Source organism: Aquarana catesbeiana, linkage group LG05 (assembly GCF_042186555.1).
Source record: "Aquarana catesbeiana isolate 2022-GZ linkage group LG05, ASM4218655v1, whole genome shotgun sequence".
NCBI classification, from domain to species: domain Eukaryota; kingdom Metazoa; phylum Chordata; class Amphibia; order Anura; family Ranidae; genus Aquarana; species Aquarana catesbeiana.
Window position 1 is genome coordinate 438,788,913 of NC_133328.1, and position 18,969 is coordinate 438,807,881.

General features: G+C 41.4%; 1 protein-coding gene across 1 annotated transcript in view; it reads right to left on the reverse strand.

Annotated features, from left to right (window-relative positions):
• The window catches only part of DOK6 (docking protein 6), a 962,439-nt gene that overhangs the window by 122,095 nt on the left and 821,375 nt on the right, over positions 1 to 18,969 (reverse strand). The window contains exon 8 of the mRNA XM_073631271.1: positions 10,287 to 10,360. Coding sequence (XP_073487372.1) covers positions 10,287 to 10,360 — 74 coding nt within the window. The remainder of the gene's footprint in view (positions 1 to 10,286; positions 10,361 to 18,969) is intronic.

Genomic DNA, 18,969 nt, shown 5'->3' on the forward strand with positions numbered 1-18,969 from the left:
GTGTAATTTAGTTTTTAGTTTTGCAGCTTACCAATTCTTAGACTGCATTAGTTGTCTTTTTTAGGCTTTCTTATATTTTCATATGGTGACCCGGCCACAAAGTCTGTTGTTTTTCAAAAGAACAAGCTCTCTTCCAGATGTATCAGTTTACAGGGATGACACAAACCTTTTACTTTGGAAGAGCTGCTTATGATGATCTGCTAAAATATCCTAAAATCAAAACAAAACTGTCTGCTGTAACCAATAATTAAGTGTGAGATGGAGTTTGGCTCCAATTTGTTAGTGTCCAAATCTGTGCATTTAACAGTATCCTCTCCTCAGACTGACAATGCCGCTGTCTGCTCTGCCCCTCTGTGCTCATTCATCCAGAGTGGAGGCATGCTAATACAGGAGGTGTGTTAGTGGCCAAATCACAAAGTGAAAAAAGAGAGGGGAAAAACAGCCTAAAAAAATAACTATGCAGCCACCACATCTAGTGATTGATGCAATATATTAAATTTTTGGTTTGGGGTTTAATACCTCTTTTACACCTATGCTGACACTAACACTTAGCACATAACCTGCTCACAAAATGAACCATTTGTACGTAATCTTCTCACAGTTGTTAATCTCTTTATTTTAAAGTGATTGTAAACCCTTATTTTATAACAAACATGTTATACTTACCAGCTCTTGGCAATGATTTTACACAGAGCACCCTGATCCTCCTCTTCTTGAGTCCCCCAACGGCGCTCCTGGCTCCCCCCCCCACTGATTGCCCACCGTAGCAAACTGCTTACAATGGGGGCCCTGTTGCGAGCTCACTCCCCACCCACCCTTGAGTCCTCACTGGCACCCGCTGCTGTCTTTGAGCCTATGAAGAGGGAGAAAGCTGAGAGAGTAGCTGCTCTTGTGCACATTGCTGGATCGATATTGGGCTCAGATAAGTACTCAGAAGGTTTTTTACCTTAAAGGAGTTTTAAAGGCAGGTTTTTTTTTAATCTTAATGCATTCTATGCAATAAGATTATAAGTCTTCTGCGTGTAACAGCCCCCCTTAACCCCCATAATACTTACCCGAGCCTCATCTCTGTCCAGCGTTGTCCATGAGTCCCTCGGCTGTCCCTGACTCTCCCTCCTGATTGGTTGAGACACAGCAACAGTACCATTGGTTCCATCGGCTGTCAATCAAAGTCAGTTAGCCAATCAGGAGAGAGAGAGGGGGCGGGGCTGGATGGCAGGTCCGTATCTGAATGGACACACAGAGCTGCAGCTCCACTTGGGTGCCCCCACAGCAAGCTGCTTGCTGTGGGGGCACTTGACAGGAGGGAGGGGCCAGGAGCAGCGAAGAGGGACCCATGAAGAGGAGGATCCAGGCTGCCCTCTGCAAAACCACTGTACATAGAAGGTAAGTATAACATGTTTGTTATTTAAAACAAAACAAAAAAAACAAAACTTTACAATCAGTTTAATGCAGAGAATGCAGTAAGGCGAAAAGCCTTCAGCCCTTAAAACCACTTTAAACTCGAACTCCAGACAAAAAAAGCCAGATAAAATGTAATAGCACATTAACCACTTCAATACCAGGCACTTAGACACCTTCCCGCCCAGGCCAATTTTCAGCTTTCAGTGCTGTCGCAATTTGAATGACAATTGCGCGGTCATGCTACACTATACCCAAACAAATTTTTTATCATTTTGTTCCCACAAATAAAGCTTTCTTTTGGTGGTACTAGATCACCTCTGCGGTTTTTATTTTTTGCGCAACAAATAAAAAAAGACCGAAAATTTCGAAAAAAAAAACAAGTTTTTCTTTGTTTCTGTTAAAATTTTTTGTAAATAAGTATGTTTTCTCCTTCAATGATGGGCACTGATATGGCTGCACTGATGGGCACTGATACGGCGGCACCAATGAGGTGGCACTGATGAGGTGGCACTGACGGGCACTGATGATGGGCACTGATAGGCGGCACTTATGGGCACTGATAGGTGGCACTGATGAGCACTGATAGGTGGCACTGGTATGCGGCACTGATGGGCACTCATAGGTGGCACCGATGGGCACTCATAGGCAGCACTGATGGGCACTCGTAGGTGGCATTGATTGGTACATATGTGTGGCACTGATGGGTACTTATGGGTGGCACTGATGTGTGGCACTGATGGGCACTGATAGGTGGGCACTGATGGGCACAGATGGGCACTGATGGGCACAGATGGGCACTGACAGGTGGCACCGATGGGCAATGACAGGTGGCACCGATGGGCAATGACAGGTGGCACTGATAAAACATTGGGGGCATTGCTGGGCAGATCTGAGACATAATGGTGCCAATCAGTGCCCATTTGTGGGCACTGATTGGCACAGATTGGGCACATGTGGATGGCCATGGGGTACATACCTGGCCATCCACATGTTGCCCCTTCCCTGGTGGTCCTAGTGGTGATCCCTGGTGGTCCAGTGTGGTGATCTGAGGGGGGGCTGCACTGATAAACAATCAGTGCAGACCCCCCCTGCCAGGAGAGCCGTCGATTGGCTCTCCTCTACTCGCGTCTGTCAGACGCGAGTGAGGAAGAAGGGACGATCAACGGCTCTTCCCATTGACAGCGTGATCAGCCGTGATTGGACACGGCTGATCACGTGGTAAAGAGCCTCCGCCGGAGGCTCTTTACCAAGATCGGTGGAGCGGTGTGTCAGGCTGACACGCCGCTCCACCGGTCGCCGCGATGCACGCCCCCGGGGGCGCGCGGCGGCATGTTATCCTGCTGGACGTCATATGACGCCCAGTCAGGATAACAGAACCACTTCCCGGATGTCAATCCGCTATAGGGCGGGCGGGAAGTGGTTAACAGATAAAATAACAGAACCAGCTTTTGCTACAAAATGTATTGTTATTTCAGGGATTTCACCCTTAGTATTGTTTCTTCTACTAGATGTCCTCTACTGATAGTCTCCCCATCATGTGAATGGACGGTAAAAGGAGAAGCAGCATAGTCATGAGCTCATCTCTTTTGTACATGAAGTTAATAGCAGGTTTAACAATGTCAGGTACATACATTGCGTGTATTTAAAAACAAATTTAATGATGAATTTGTGATTACAGAGCTGCATTATTTTGTGTCTTTAATAGATATTTAAAGTTCAGCTTTAAAGTCTAAAAAATAACCCTTAACAGATAAAATGGAACTCAATGCCTCTTACTAAGGAAATTACCAGGTGAATACATTAGAAACCTTCACCAAAAAATGTTTGGTGAAGGTTTCTCCCCTTCAACATATAATAGAATTGTCTTCTAAAATCAAGTTAAACTAAACACTTTTCCCTGTATTATTGTTATTATTATTATGATGATAATGATTATTATTATTATCATTATTATCTTCTCAAGTGTTAAACTACTACAGGCTTTGCCTGTACCAAACCTAACTCTGCATGCACTTCCTCCAACTCAAGACATATGGTCATGACATCATCAGAGTGTCAGAATCACTACACTATATTGCTATGCAATTTCTTTAGATTGAGTGCCTTATTCGTCAAGAATCATGGTTGCAACGCAACAATACAAAAGGTAGCGTACCCTTAAGAGTGTAAACTAAAGATTGCAACAGATGAAAAATAATTGTGCCTGGACTTTTAACCTAGGCATTAAAATCAACCACCTTAACCCTAATCCAAACTTAAGATCCTCCTTGTTACCCCCAAAGAATCAACCACTGATACCTAAAAATACTGTAAATACTTTCTCAGTGCCAAATGTGATGACTCTGAAATATAACAGTATCATTGCAATAAATACCTGTACTAAAATTGCAGCACTAAAGAAAAATCACAATCCTCTTTTACATATAAACAAGAAATTTAAAAAGTAAATTAGAAAAAAATAAATTCAAAAATGAAAGTTAAACAATGTCCCCTGTGAAGTCTTTCATCATATAATAAAATATTATCAATAAAAAAGACTGAAACCGATTTATATCATACTGTTATTCTGTAGTTCCCTGTGACTTTACAGATGACAAACAAACCAATGCCCCACTGTCACTGTTCATATGATTATTCATTATCAGAGTAAAAATGCAATCATTGGCAACTCAGTTATTAATGATGAATGTTGTATCCATTTTTAGGTATCTCATTTCGCTTCTAAGAAGTTGGCTCACCAAGCATAGTGTGCTGCTTTGACACTAATGTTAATGTTTTTCTAACAGATTGAGAAATGAGTCTGCTCTCTTGCAGTGCTCCATGCCATTTATTGACATCCACATTATTGCGTTACTGTAATCTGTTTTGTCAGTTACCTTAAAAGTGCCTGGCATCAGTATTGAAAATATGAATATTAATAACTATCAGAAAAAAATGGAAAAACAGGCAATATTCTTGACTATTTGTTTATGTATGACATTATCATATTCTAATTAGATTTTTCTGCACATACTTTAAGTACACATGTACATATGTACAATGTTTTGAAAGAATTAAAACATACCGATGATTTAAACAAGATGATTTACATCAAGCTAATATATTTTACATGCTTATTTAAAACATTTAAAAGACTATACATTCACTTTAAATGAACTTTTTTTTTTTTTTTTTACAAAGTTTTTTATTGAGCATATTGACATGTTACATCTCATACTTCAAGCATTAGGTTGGCATACATTACATTAAAGACATCATATTATCTCTACTCATAAAGAACATCAACATTTGCTATTTAGTAGTTCTTCTTGGTTCTGGTAGAGACCCCTTTAATTCCTCCAACCTGAGTGTTTGCTCTCTTTTTTTTTTCTTTAAAAAATTATCAAAAAAAAAATGTCGGAACCGTCGACACTAACCATAGAAACATAGTTTCAACCATAGAAACAGATGAATTCCCTCCCCACCCTTTCCCTCCCCCCTTCAGCATTAATCTGTCCAAAATATTATATGTATCCTCTCATCTATCACATTACTGTTCATGTTCATCGTTGTCTATGTTCGTTCGTCTCCATTGCCCTCTTCCCCTTTGTCTGTTACAGTATTTTTGGAATCGGTCCACCTATACCATACTTTCCTAAATTTCTTGGGGACTCCTCTCGCCTCATATGTCATTTTATATAAGGGTATATCTGCATTTATTATTCTTATCTACATTCCCAAAGTGAGTTGTTTATCATGAATCCATCTTCGGACAATCAATTTTTGCATTCCGAAGTACAGAAGTCTGAGAAACAATTTTGTATTCACATTATCTCTTCTTGATCAAAGACACCCAAGAGACACCTTATGGGAGAACATATATTTGGAAGGTCAAAGTGGTCGGATATGAACTCGGTCACCTGGGACCATAGTGGTCTTATCTTAGGACAGTCCCATACCATGTGAAGGAAAGTTCCCTCATTTCCCTTGCATTTATGACACTCTGGAGTGTCCCTTCTGTGCATTTTGAATAGCCTAGTTGGAGTGTAGTACACCTGATGTAAATATCGAAGCTGTATCATCCTATCTGTGGAGGAAATAACCGAGACAAGGTATGTATCGAGCACCTCCTGCCACAATTCCTCAGTCAGTTCCGGTATAAATGTTGTCCACCTAGTTCTAGTCCTAACAGTCAGGTCGGAGCCTCCCAGTCCTATCTCACTGTAGTATCTGGATATACGTTTAGTTGGTTCCGGGTCAATCAGGACCTTTTCCAAGGCTGTGTTTTGTACCTTCACCTCCCCCCTCCCGAACTGGGCTGCCGCTGCATGTTGCAGCTGGGCATATCTGAATTGCCAGGTTCCAGGCATGCCAAACTGCTCCCGCAGGTGTGCAAAAGAGGACAGCCTACCATCTTGGTATATATGGTGAAGATATTCTACCCCATATTTGGCCCATCTATACCCATCCTCTATTTTGCAGAACTCTTTCAGGGACTTATTGCACCATAGAGGACAATTAGGTGACATCCATAAAGGGTCATCCATTATTCTCTGCGCACATAGGTGAAACACCCTTCCGGGTAGCACCATAACAGACCCCACCTTTCTCCCCGGTATCCCTTTTCTAAACAGCATATTCAGTAATGTTTCTTGGGATGTGGCCACTACTGCCTCCGATATAGTAGTGGCATTAGGGACCTGGGGGAAGCACCGCCAATGCAAGAATGTCAATTGGGACGCAAAAAAATAGGATCTCATAACTGGTATAACCAGACCCCCCCCGTGTTATTGGTAGCTTCAGAATTGCTAGAGATATCCTGGGGGCCTTAGATCCCCACAAGAAATCTACCACAATAGAGTCTATGTGTCTGAACAGTTTCACCGAGACATACACAGGCGAGTTTGAAAGAACGTACAGCAGCTTTGGAAGGAAAATCATTTTAAATAGGTTTATACGACCCATCACTGTCAATGGCATATTCCTCCAACGCCGTACCCTCTCGCGAAGAGCCTCCATTACAGGTCTCAAATTAAGGTCCAAATACCCAGAAATGGGAAACTGAATCACCACCCCCAGGTATTTAAATGACTGGGACAATACACCAGGACCGTCACTGTGCCATCAATAGAGAATAGGGACGGTTTGGACCAATTGATACGAAATCCAGAATAGTCTCCAAATTCCTGTATCAATTGAAAAGCCATGGACAACGAAGCACCCAGATCTTGTAGATACAGGAGCATGTCATCCGCATAAAGGGAGACTCGTTCCTCAATCCCCCCCACCCTAAGTCCATTCACGTGAGGATTATCCCTTAGTTTTGCCACCAGGGGCTCTATGGCCAAGGCAAACAGAAGAGGGGACAACGGGCACCCCTGTCTGGTCCCCCGGAGGACAGGAAAGGGTTTGGATATAATTCCATTTACCCTCACCCTAATTAATGGGTCAGTATATAACAGCTTCACCCAGGATATGAACGTAGGCCCAAATCCCATTATCTCCAGGAGACCAAACAGGTAACCCCACTCCACTGAATCAAAGGCCTTCTTGGTGTCCAGAGAGGCCACTACTCTCTCCTCAGAATTGTCATGCTCAATCTGTAGGTTAACAAATAACCTTCTAATATTCATTTGTGCACAACGCCCTTTTATGAAACCTGTCTGGTCCGGGTTAACTAGCTTCAGGATTACTGATTGTAGTCTCCCCACCAACACTTTCGCAAGAATTTTGGTGTCGACATTCATCAACGAAATGGGTCTATAGGATTCACATTCTTTAGGATCTTTTCCCCCTTTATGTATTAAGACCATCAGGGCCTCACTTTAAATGAATCTTAAACTTAAAACAAATTATTAAATACATGTTATTATGTGCTAAAGGATAAGTAAAACAGGTGGCAATATGATAGGTACATTTTAATATTTTTGCCCTCTATTCATGAAGATATTACTGTATGTAGCTGGTATGCTGAGCTGGAATCTTTAGTAAGGTGGGAGCAGAGGGGCAACCTTTTTTTTTTTAAAATATAAACGTTTGGAACATATCAAATGCTAAAGTAATTTAATATCTAACTTTGGTCTTTTCACATTGTGAATCAAGTCTACTATGACACTTTTTACATACAGTAGTTAAGTTCACAAAATAATATCAATTTACCAGTACTCAAGGCTTCAGAATTTTCCAGTCCATTGTTTATTGCTTTAAAAGCTAAGTAACAATACTACTGTGTTCATATATGTTATATGTCTTTATAAATATATTCCTATGGTTTTATGGCTGGAAAAATGGTCATAATATAAAATGTAAAGAAAAAGTTGATTTACGTGTAGTTATATTTAGATACAGGCGGTCCTTGGGTTACAAACAAGATAGGGTCTGTAGGTTTGTTCTTAAGTTGAATCTGTTTGTAAGTCTGAACAGGTACATTTTTTAAGTGTAGCTCCAGCCAAAAAAACTATTTTTAAACTTTTTGGATAGCATAGGGAAGGGTTAACACCCATGTAATGTATGTTTTGCTGTCTGTGTCCCATTCAGAAGATTTTACCTCACTTTCTGTCTTAATGACAATTGGATTTTGAAAATGTTGGGTTGTTGTGGAAATAACACTTGGTGATAAAGCATCAAGTACCTTTTTCCCATAATAACTTCTACAGGAGTGAATTTCCTTTCCTAGGGGTAGATTTCCTTTCACTTCCTGTTGTCTCCCTCCGTTTGTAAGTAGGAGTCTTTTGTAAGTCAGATGTTTGTAACCAGGTGACAACCAAATGATCATGATTTCCGCAGTGCTGTAATCATCTGTGCCCACTCAGAGAGAAATCATGATCATTTGGGTTCTCTCCCTATCATCTTGATTGTTATTATCTTTATTCTTATTAATTCCCCATTGGTCAAGGGATACGTTCCTTCACCATTAGTGGGTGGCCTCATTGGACAGTCCCAGGCAGTCAGCTGATTCCTCTTTGGCCTATCAGGAGTTTATTTGTCACATGACTCCATTGCTGGCGTTTGATTGGCCACATGATTGGCATAGTTTTTATATAAATTTGTACAGTGTAGGAGAGGAGTTTGATGCCCCTGTTGAAGTCCATGTGGACGAAAACGCGTCGGGTAAGCCTTACTCTTTCCTACACTTGATTTTATTGTTTTACACGTGATCACGTTTTTATATCGTTGGTTGATTATTGGTTATATCCAATAAAATACGTCATTTGATCTGCACTATTGGCGTCCTATCTATCTTTTTGGGAACCATCCATGCTTTGGAGACTTGTTTGTGGTGGAGAATTCCCTCTCGGGATTCTGAACGGACAGTCGTGACGTGGACCATAGAGGATAGATCCCCCTTGAGATCCGGGATTTCCAGGACCAACCATCGTCCAACCATCGTCCATTAAGGATCTCAGAGCCTGTTTGATTCGGTGTCACCGGCATCTGAATCCACTCCTGCTGGTAAGCGTACTCCATCTATTCACTTCCCATGATCGTACAACTCATGATATACAAGAGAAAATTTCTACATCAGTCCAACATTCATATTTAGCCTATGTTTGGGACTCTCTTGTATCAGATTCATAGCCATACATTGGGACTTTACTATATCCCGTCTAATATTCAATTTTTTGGTATTATGCTTCATGTGTTTCAGCTATGTATATATTGGTAATGGTCACCATGTCTGATGTGCATTTTACCATTGGTTATCATTTTTAGCGCTGCATTTCACTTTTACTTCTGTTTACAATATTGGTCATATTTTATGTAGCTGCTTTTCACATTGGGTTAGCGCAGTGTTATTTATATTTTCTTTGATATATATAGAAAGACATTGCCAAATAAGAAAATCAGATAAGGCAGTGCTTTAAAATGGATAGCTGAAATTCATGTCAAATATATAAACTAAGCAATAAACAAAAACACTTAAAAAAACAAATGTCAATGTCTTGAAGATCAATGTCTTAAAGTGCAATAAATGTATATAACATGAAACATGCATATAACATGTGTGATTTATGTGTTTCTTAGTGAGCATGAGTATGGAGAAAAAGTGCAGTGGAGAGCAATGGCAATGTAGAGAAATCCCCTACTGGCATGTGATACCTAAACCAAGTGCTTTTTTTTGAATAAAAAGGTCCATTACCTCTGGTGTGTGTGTTGCAGCACTGGGAGAGCACTGAGAGCACCTTTATTACATGTGTTAAGCACAGAGTGGCACGTGGAGAATATTTATTGAAGAAACACAGAGACTTTGCATATGCACTTTAGTTTTTGTTGACTTTTGCACAATACTTGATGGACACTTTCATGTTATATAAATGTGTTGTACTTTGGACACTGATCTATTGCATATTAGTTTTTTTTTTTTTTTTTTTTAGATGTATTTGTTTATTGCATAGAATATGTATGAGACATGAAATTCAGCTATCCAGTTTAAAGGGTTGCCTTATTTGACTTTCTTTATTTAGGAGTGTTTTTATATTAGCATTGGTATAGGCAAGCAGCTTAAGGAGTTTTTTTTACACTTAATGCGGATGTGTTATATTTTTATTTCTAAAAAATAACCTTTTACAGGAATGCAAAACAATATGGAAAAAATGATGCAAGCACTTCCATGGAATTAATTAGCCAAAGTGTCCTCTTTTCTATTTCTGTAGGTGTAATCTGTTTTATGTTTCTGTGTTGTATGTTCATATCAACTTCCTAGCAATATTATCATGTTATCTAATAGTATGCTAATGAAATGTATAGCATAATTATTGGTCTTTATTAATTTGACCCAATATATGGAAGGTAATTAATGGTATCCAAATAATTGAATGATTAGTAAAGGGTAGGTTTCAAACAATAGTTTAAATGGAGTTTTTTCCTAAATAAAACAATTTTACATGTATACACATATGTACCTGCATCCCTGGCTTGATGTCATCAGTCCTTGACCAAGAAACCAAGAAATCTGAAGCATCCCCCATCAGACATCCTAATGGCAGTAAATAAAATTGTTATAGTTGAAAAAGACTTGATAATCAAGACCATTACCTACTTCATTATTGACTAGGCTTTCCTAAAATATTATACATACCCCACCATAATGGATTGAAAGTTTAATCACAATTTTAAAATTATTTTAAAACTAACTTCCTTTATGTAGATGGTTCATAACCTATTCATTTTAAAAATATTATTTTATGCTAGATAAAATATATACAAACAAACAAGAATTTGTAAAGAGACAACTTTTATATAGTAAAAAAAAAAAAAAAAAACATTTAAATGTGTTTAAAAGAATTAGGGAGGAAGGCAAAAAAATCAACTTTTAATGTTTAATAATTTTTAAGTTTATTTTTTAATATAGCTGAGAAAAATATTGCAACAGTCTTCATTATACCGTAATAGAGACATTAGTCAGAAATGTTTTGATACTGCACAATTACTTTGTTTGTTATTATTGTTAGTGATTTTATGTTAGTTGGAACATTCCTAATACATTTTAATATAATAAAATTATTGTTATCACCACTGATGTTAAAATTACCACATTATTTATGTTTGTGTTAAACATGAATAAGAAAAAAGAAAGATAAGAGGGTGCTAGTTACATCACAACCATTCTGTATTATAGTACTAGGCAGGAATAGAGATTTGTCATTCATCTGACTTGATCATGGCATCAACACATTATAAATGTTATAAATATATTATAATAATATATATATAATATATATAATAGTATAATAATAATTAGAACATGATATACTCAACAACCCAGGGCATGTAAAACATGTACTGTAAAAAAAAAAAAAAAAAATCAACCAGGAAAGTAGTACATTTACATTTTAGGCCCTGAAGAACAGGACAACAATCACAAAAGTTAAAGTAAAGGATATAGTGGAGAGGGATTGCATTGCATGAATCTATCTATTGCCGCCGCTGCCATCCCCTATTCAGACGCCCGGCCCCTTTTCAGGCCGCCTGAATTATAGCGGCAGGGGGTGGTTTTGAAGCACCTGATTAGAGCCATAGGCGTCAAAAAAGATGACCTGTGAGCGCCATGCTGGGCGCTTGCAGGTCACTCAGCTGTGTTAGAAAAGTGAATGAATATTCACTTTCCTAACACTAAAGCGCTTCTCCACCAATCATGTGCTCGGATCTGTTTCCTATCACCTGATTGGCTGAAACGACAGGTGCTGTGATTGGACGCCAGGTGTCCAATCATAACAGAGGAGGGGAAGAGGGGGCTGGAGAAGACATCGAGGAGCTGTACCACCGAGACAGGTAAGTGCAGATGGTGGGCCGGCGGGGGGGCAGCATTTGATATGGCACAGTGGCTGCATTTTATGGGGAACAATGGGAGCAATTGATGGGCACAGTGGCGGCAATTGATGGGCACAGTGGTGGCAATTGATGGGCACAGTGGCGGCCATTGACGGGCACAGTGGGAGCAGATGATGGGCACGGTGGGAGCAATTGATGGGTACAGTGGCTGCATTTGATGGCACAGTGGCTGCGTTTGATGGCACAGTGGCTGCGTTTGATGGCACAGTGGCAGCAATGGATGGGCACAGTGGCTGCATTTTATGGGGCACAGTGGCTACATTTGATGGCAAAGTAGCGGCAATTGATGGGCACAGTGGCTGCGTTTGATGGGCACAGTGGCTGTGTTTGATGGCACAGTGGCTGCGTTTGGTAGGCACAGTGGCTGCATTTGATGGGCACAGTGGCTGCGTTTGATGGCACAGTGGCTGGGTTTGATGGCACAGCAGTGGCAATTGATGGGCACAGTGGCTGCGATTGATGGCACAGTGGCTGCGATTGTTGGTATAGTGAGGCTGCAATTGATGGTTTTTTTTTTCAGAATTTTTCAGTTTGTTTGTACTCCCCCAGAAATTTTGAGCACCAGCCGCCACTGTCCCCAAGCAAATGCTAAGCATGTCATTAGCATTTTATATGAGGTTATTAAATAATTAACTAATCTAAATAAACAGCTGAAGAGTATTTTTATTGGGGTATGTGATTTTAACCAGTCCAATCTTAAGACTATTTTACGAAAGTTTTACAAGATAGCGGACATTAAAGGAAAAATACGACACTGGATCAGATATATATATAAATATTCCTGAAGCTTATAGAACCTTTAATTGCCATTTTGGATGGCAAGATCATGAGTCACTGGTTTTGATTCCAGCTTATAAACCACAGATTAGTATAATAGAACCTCAGATAAGTACAGTGTAGATTTGGACAGAGGAGTCTTTATTATCTCTACAGGACTACTTTGATACACCACATGGGAGGTTTTTGAACACTCAAACATTCATTATTATTCTGTGGTACTATCACATGTTAAATTTTGCATTTAAGATGAGGTTAAGAAACAGCAGGGGGACGTGTTTCCCAATCAGAAGCCTTGATTTAATAATGAAGTGTGCATGCAGCTTGGAGCTCAGGATGCATTACTAAGGTTAGAGGATAAAAAGATTACAAAAAAAAAACTAGGGCTAATTTAGATAGATGCATTCAAATTGCCAAGCTGAAATATAAACAACATGTTGAAGATAATTTTAAGGGGAATGATGTTTGTAATATTTGGCAAGTTATCAAGAATATTACTGATTATAAACACACTGATAATGTTTCTTTGGTCGATGCTTCTTTTCCAGATCAGCTTAATACTTTTTTTGCTCACTTTGAGGATAGTTCTTATAAGGGTACATTAATATCTATAGAAAAATGGCCAACTATTTATTTTGATGGTGTTCCAGGCCATGTAATAAAGGCACCAGCCAAACAGCTTGCTGCAACGTTTACAGATATTTTTCTTTTTTTTTTTTTTTTTTTCTTCCATAAATTTTTATTGAATATCAAATATAAGTGAATGTTTACAAATTGAACATTGTATATCACATACAAGAAAACAAAAGTATTGTTAATAACAAAGTTATTTAGGTGATCGCCTGTACCAGAGAGGGAGACAGGATGCATAACAAACGGGGAGTTATAGGAGCCTAAACTCCTTTTGGCACATTGATAATGCGTTTGGTCGTTGTTCTATAGATATATTCAGTTACCCTGCTTTGTCTGGTACATATATGATATCAGGGGCCCGAGTTCGAAAACGAACACGGGAAAACGTTAGCAAGAAAATATGCATAAAGACTGAAAAAGAGGGCGAAAGAGAGTGGGAGAGAAGGGGAAAGAGAGAGAGAGAGAGAGAGAGAGAAAGAAATAGAGACAGAGAGAGAGAAAAAGTAAATAAATAAATGAATAAATAAGAAGCGAGGGGAGGAATAAGGGGAGAGCAGAGCAGAGAAGAGGGGAAGAAGGGAGAGAGAGGGGACACTGTAAAGAGGAGTCCGCAAATTATATATTAACAAATGAAAGTATTGAGTCCCTTTGCCTCCGCACCCCCCCGCCACCCCGGCCAAAGTCTCCTTGATTACGTTTTCATAAAATATATAAATAGCGCTCAAGTCAGCACTTTGTTTAGGGGTTGACACTTTGGAAGTAATCCGATGTTTTAAAATGAGTCCAGCATGCCCATGTAGTCGTGAATTTTTGTATCCGTTCTTGGGAAATGTGTATCAGTTCTTCCATCTCTTCTATTTTGGAAAGTTTAGCGAACCATTCTCTAATTGTTGGTGGGGTAATGGATCTCCAGTGTGTCGGAACACACAGTCTCGCTGCATTCACCATGTGCATGGCCAGAGATTTGTAATAGGCACTTTTAGACAGCGTGGTATGGTGCAACAGATATTGTGCTGGAGCATAATCTAATGTATACGTGGTGACCTGTGAGATGATGTCATGCACCTTCTTCCAAAATGGCTGAATCAAATCACAGTCCCACCAGACATGGAGCATAGTGCCTTCTGCTTTACCACATCTCTAGCACGTGTTGGGTATAGATGGTGAAAATTTGTGGAGTAAGGAGGGAGTTCTGTACCACCGCGTTTCGATTTTATAACAGTTTTCTTGGATGGCTACGTTCATGGAACCTTTGTGTGCGTATTCGTGTATAGTTTCCCACTCCTCCTCGGATAAAGAAATCTGAAGTTCCCTACCCCATGCAATGCATGCGGGATCTCTGTTAATGTTAGTCTCTTCAGATAACATTGTGTATATGAGGGATATTAAATGCCTTTGTGGCAAATTTCTTGTACAGAGGGATTCAAATGATGTGAGCTGTCTTGTCCATGTGGAATGTGTTGCTTGTGTATTCAGGAAGTTGCGTATTTGTCTATATGACCAAAAGGGGAAAGATTTGGTTAGAGAAACATCAACCAGGTTGTCATAGGAGCAGGGGTCGCCTTTCAAGAAAAAGCGTTGCGCCCTCATATCTTTGTAGGGCCATTCATGGCTCAGAAATGTGCCTGCATTACCTGGTGGGAAATCTGGGTTTCCTTTTAACGAGGTTAAGGGTCCCGGAACCGAGGAGAGAGGTGTTAATTCACCTGCCCGTGTAAACGCTATCAAAGATGGGTAAACAAGTGGGTGTGCCAATAGTACTGTTGGCCAGTGTTTAGGCGTGAGCCAGGGGAGATCTTGTACTGGGAATTGTGTGAAGGAGTTTTCTATATACACCCATAACTTTTTGGCTTGGTGGATATTCCAGTCTACAATCCTGGTGAGGTGGCAGGCCAAGTAATATTTGTAAAGATCGGGTAAGCCTATTCCTCCCTTTGTCTTAATACGGGTCAGTCGAGTATATTTGATGCGTGGTGGAGAGTTCTTCCAAATGAACAGTGAACAGGCCTGTCTGTATGTCGTGAAAAATGTTGTCGGGAGATGTATGGGGATGGTTTGCATCAAGTATAGAAAGCATGGGAGAATAGTCATTTTAAGCAAGGCTGAGCGGCCAAACCAAGAGACATTTAGTCCTGCCCAGTCCTTTAGATCTGATTTCGTTTTATTCAGAAGTACATGGAAATTGAATTTGTACAAGTCTGCCAGTTTAGTGGTAATCCGGATGCCCAGGTATGTGATAGCCTCTCTCTCCCATCGGAATGGGAAAGAGCTCTGGCAGCATTCTGTGTCCTGTGTGGAGAGTGATATATTCAATGCATGTGATTTCACGTAGTTAACTTTAAAATTTGACAGAGCACCAAAGTGTTCTATGTCTTTCAATAGGTTTGGAAGGGTAATGAGAGGTGACCTGAGTGATAGCAGGATGTCGTCTGCATAAGCGGCTACCTTGAATTCCCTGTCCCCATTTGAATTCCTTTAATATCAGCGTTTGATCTTAGTTTGTTTAAAAAGGGTTCCAAGGTAAGGACATATATCAGGGGGGACAAGGGACAGCCCTGGCGGGTGCCGTTGCCTATGGTGAAGGCGTCCGACAGGTGGCCATTCACCCGTACACGCGCGGTAGGGTTAGAGTATAATGCCAGAATCTGAGACAGCATCCGCGATCGAAGACTTATCGTTTTCAGGGCCTCGCGCATGTAGTCCCAGGCCACTCTGTCGAACGCCTTCTCCGCGTCCAACGACAGAAAAAATCCTGGTGTTTTAGATGATGTCATCCAGTGGTGAACATTCAATGCACGTATAGTGTTGTCCCTAGCCTCTCTGCCTGGGACAAAACCCACCTGGTCTAAGGAGATGAGGCCGGGAAGGAGGGGTAGCAATCTATTGGCCAGGATCTTTGCGTATAGCTTTATATCCACATTAAGCAAAGCAATTGGTCTGTAATTTGATACTTCCGTGACATCTTTACCTTCGTTAGGGATGGCTGTTATATGTGCGTCTAACATGTGTCCTGTGGGTACGTTGGGTGCTGAGAGGGCATTAAAGGTAGAGAGCATCCTGGAAGACAGAACGTCCATGAAACATTTATAATACTGTAGGGAGAACCCATCAGGGCCTGGGCTCTTGCCCGGTTTCATCTGTTTCATGGCGATCTGTAGTTCCTGTTCGGAAAGAGGGCTCTCCATCTCCTCCGCCTGTTGTTCAGTAATTGTACGTGGGCTAAATTGGGTTAAAAAATCCTCAATTTCTGCCCTCCTTGTTTCCTGGGATATTGGGTTTGCGTCTTCTGACCTTAGGTTATACAGCCCAGAATAGTAATGTTCAAAACTTTTAGCTATATCCTCATTGGTTGCATGCAACAAACCATGTCGGTCGCGTTTGTGGTGAATTGTGAGAGAATTTCTAGAGGCTTGCACCGCCCTTGCTAGAAGTCTTCCACTTTTATTACCGTGCTCGTAAAATACTTTCTGACGGAGTGCGTATTGACGTTTTGTACGTTTCCCCAGTTCCTCTAGCAAGAGGGAGCGAGTGTGTAAGAGATCCTGCAACGCTGTTTGAGAACGCGAGTGTTTGTGAAGCGTTTCTAGTCTGTGTATTTTATCTGTCAATGTCTGGATTGTTTCCTGATGTTTCCGTTTAGCATCCGCTGCTAGAGCCAATAGTTCTCCCCGGACCACACACTTATGAGCCTCCCATAATGAAGTTGGTGAGATATCCGGTGTGTCATTTTCGGTGAAGTACTGCTGAATTTGTGTTTTGAGTCTAGAAAGATTCTGAGGATCTTTCAGTAGGGAGGGATTTAATCTCCAGGTTTTAGTTCTGCACTCTGTTTCGGGGAAGGTCAAAGTGCATGAGATCGGATGGTGATCCGACAGGAACATTGGCCCTATCGATGCCTGTGTAAGGTAGGTTAAATCTCTTTGGGAGAGAAAAAAGTAATCTATCCTAGAGTACTTCTGAAAAGGGGTAGAATAGAACGTATAATCCCTTTCTGTAGGGAATAATGTGCGCCATGTATCATGTAAATTTAGGGATTGTAGTTGCAGTTTGATCTGACGTAGGGCCCTGTAAGTCAATGTGGATGTGCCCGATGAGGTGTCTATGTCAGGGTTCAGCGGTACATTGAAGTCCCCTCCCAGGACGATCACCCCCTCTTTAAAAGTGGACAGTAGGTTGCATACTTTTCTCATAAATGAGACTTGATGTTCATTTGGGCAATATATGTTGGCTAGTAGGGATGAGCTTCGAGTTCGAGTCGAACTCATGTTCGACTCGAACATTGGCTGTTCGCCGAACAGCGAACAATTTGGGGTGTTTGCGGCAAATTCGAATGCCGCAGAACACCCTTTAAAAGTCTATGGGAGAAATCAAAAGTGCTAATTTTAAAGACTAATATGCAAGTTATTGTCAGGGGGATGGGGGACATGGATCAATGCAAAAAAAAAGTTTTAAAAACGGCCGTTTTTTCAGGAGCAGTGATTTTAATAATGCTTAAAGTCAAACAATAAAAGTGTAATATCCCTTTAAATTTCGTACCTGGGGGGTGTCTATAGTATGCCTGTAAAGGGGCGCATGTTTCCTGTGTTTAGAACAGTCTGACAGCAAAATGACATTTTGAAGGAAAAAACTCATTTAAAACTACCCGCGGCTATTGCATTGCCGACAATACACATAGAAGTTCATTGATAAAAACGGCATGGGAATTCCCCAAAGGGGAACCCCGAACCAAAATTAAAAAAAAAAAATGACGTGGGAGTCCCCCTAAATTCCATACCAGGCCCTTCAGGTCTGATATGGATATTAAGGGGAACCCCGGCCAAAATAAAAAAAAAAAAATGACGTGGGGTTCCCCCTAAATTCCATACCAGACCCTTCAGGTCTGGTATGGATTTTAAGGGGAACCCCGCGCCAAAAAAAAAAAAAAAACGGCATGGGATCCCCCCAAAAATCCATACCAGACCCTTATCCGAGCACGCAACCTGGCAGGCCGCAGGAAAAGAGGGGGGGACGAGAGTGCGGCTCCCCCTCCTGAACCGTACCAGGCCACATGCCCTCAACATTGGGAAGGTGCTTTGGGGTAGCCCCCCAAAACACCTTGTCCCCATGTTGATGAGGACAAGGGCCTCATCCCCACAACCCTGGCCGGTGGTTGTGGGGGTCTGCGGGCGGGGGGCTTATCGGAATCTGGAAGCCCCCTTTAACAAAGGGACCCCCAGATCCCGGCCCCCCCCTGTGTGAAATGGTAAGGGGGTACAAAAGTACCCCTACCATTTCACTAAAAAACTGTCAAAAATGTTAAAAATGACAAGAGACAGTTTTTGACAATTCCTTTATTTAAATATTTCTTCTTTCTTCTATCTTCCTTCATCTTCTGGTTCTTCTGGCTCTTCTGGTTCTTCCTCCGGCGTTCTCGTCCAGCATCTCCTCCGCTGCGTCTTCTATCTTCTTCTCCTCGGGCCGCTCCGCACCCATGGCATGGGGGGAGGCTCCCGCTCTTCTCTTCTTCTTCATCTTCTTCTCTTCTTCTTTTCTTCTCTTCTTCATTTTCTTCTCCGGGCCGCTCCGCACCCATGCTGGCATGGAGGGAGGCTCCCGCTGTGTGACGGCGCTCCTCGTCTGACAGTTCTTAAATAATGGGGGGCGGGGCCACCCGGTGACCCCGCCCCCCTCTGACGCACGGGGAATGCCACAGGGAAGTCCCGTCATGTCCCGTGCGTCAGAGGGGGGCGGGGTCACCGGGTGGCCCCGCCCCCGTTATTTAAGAACTGTCAGACGAGGAGCGCCGTCACACAGCGGGAGCCTCCCTCCATGCCAGCATGGGTGCGGAGCGGCCCGGAGAAGAAA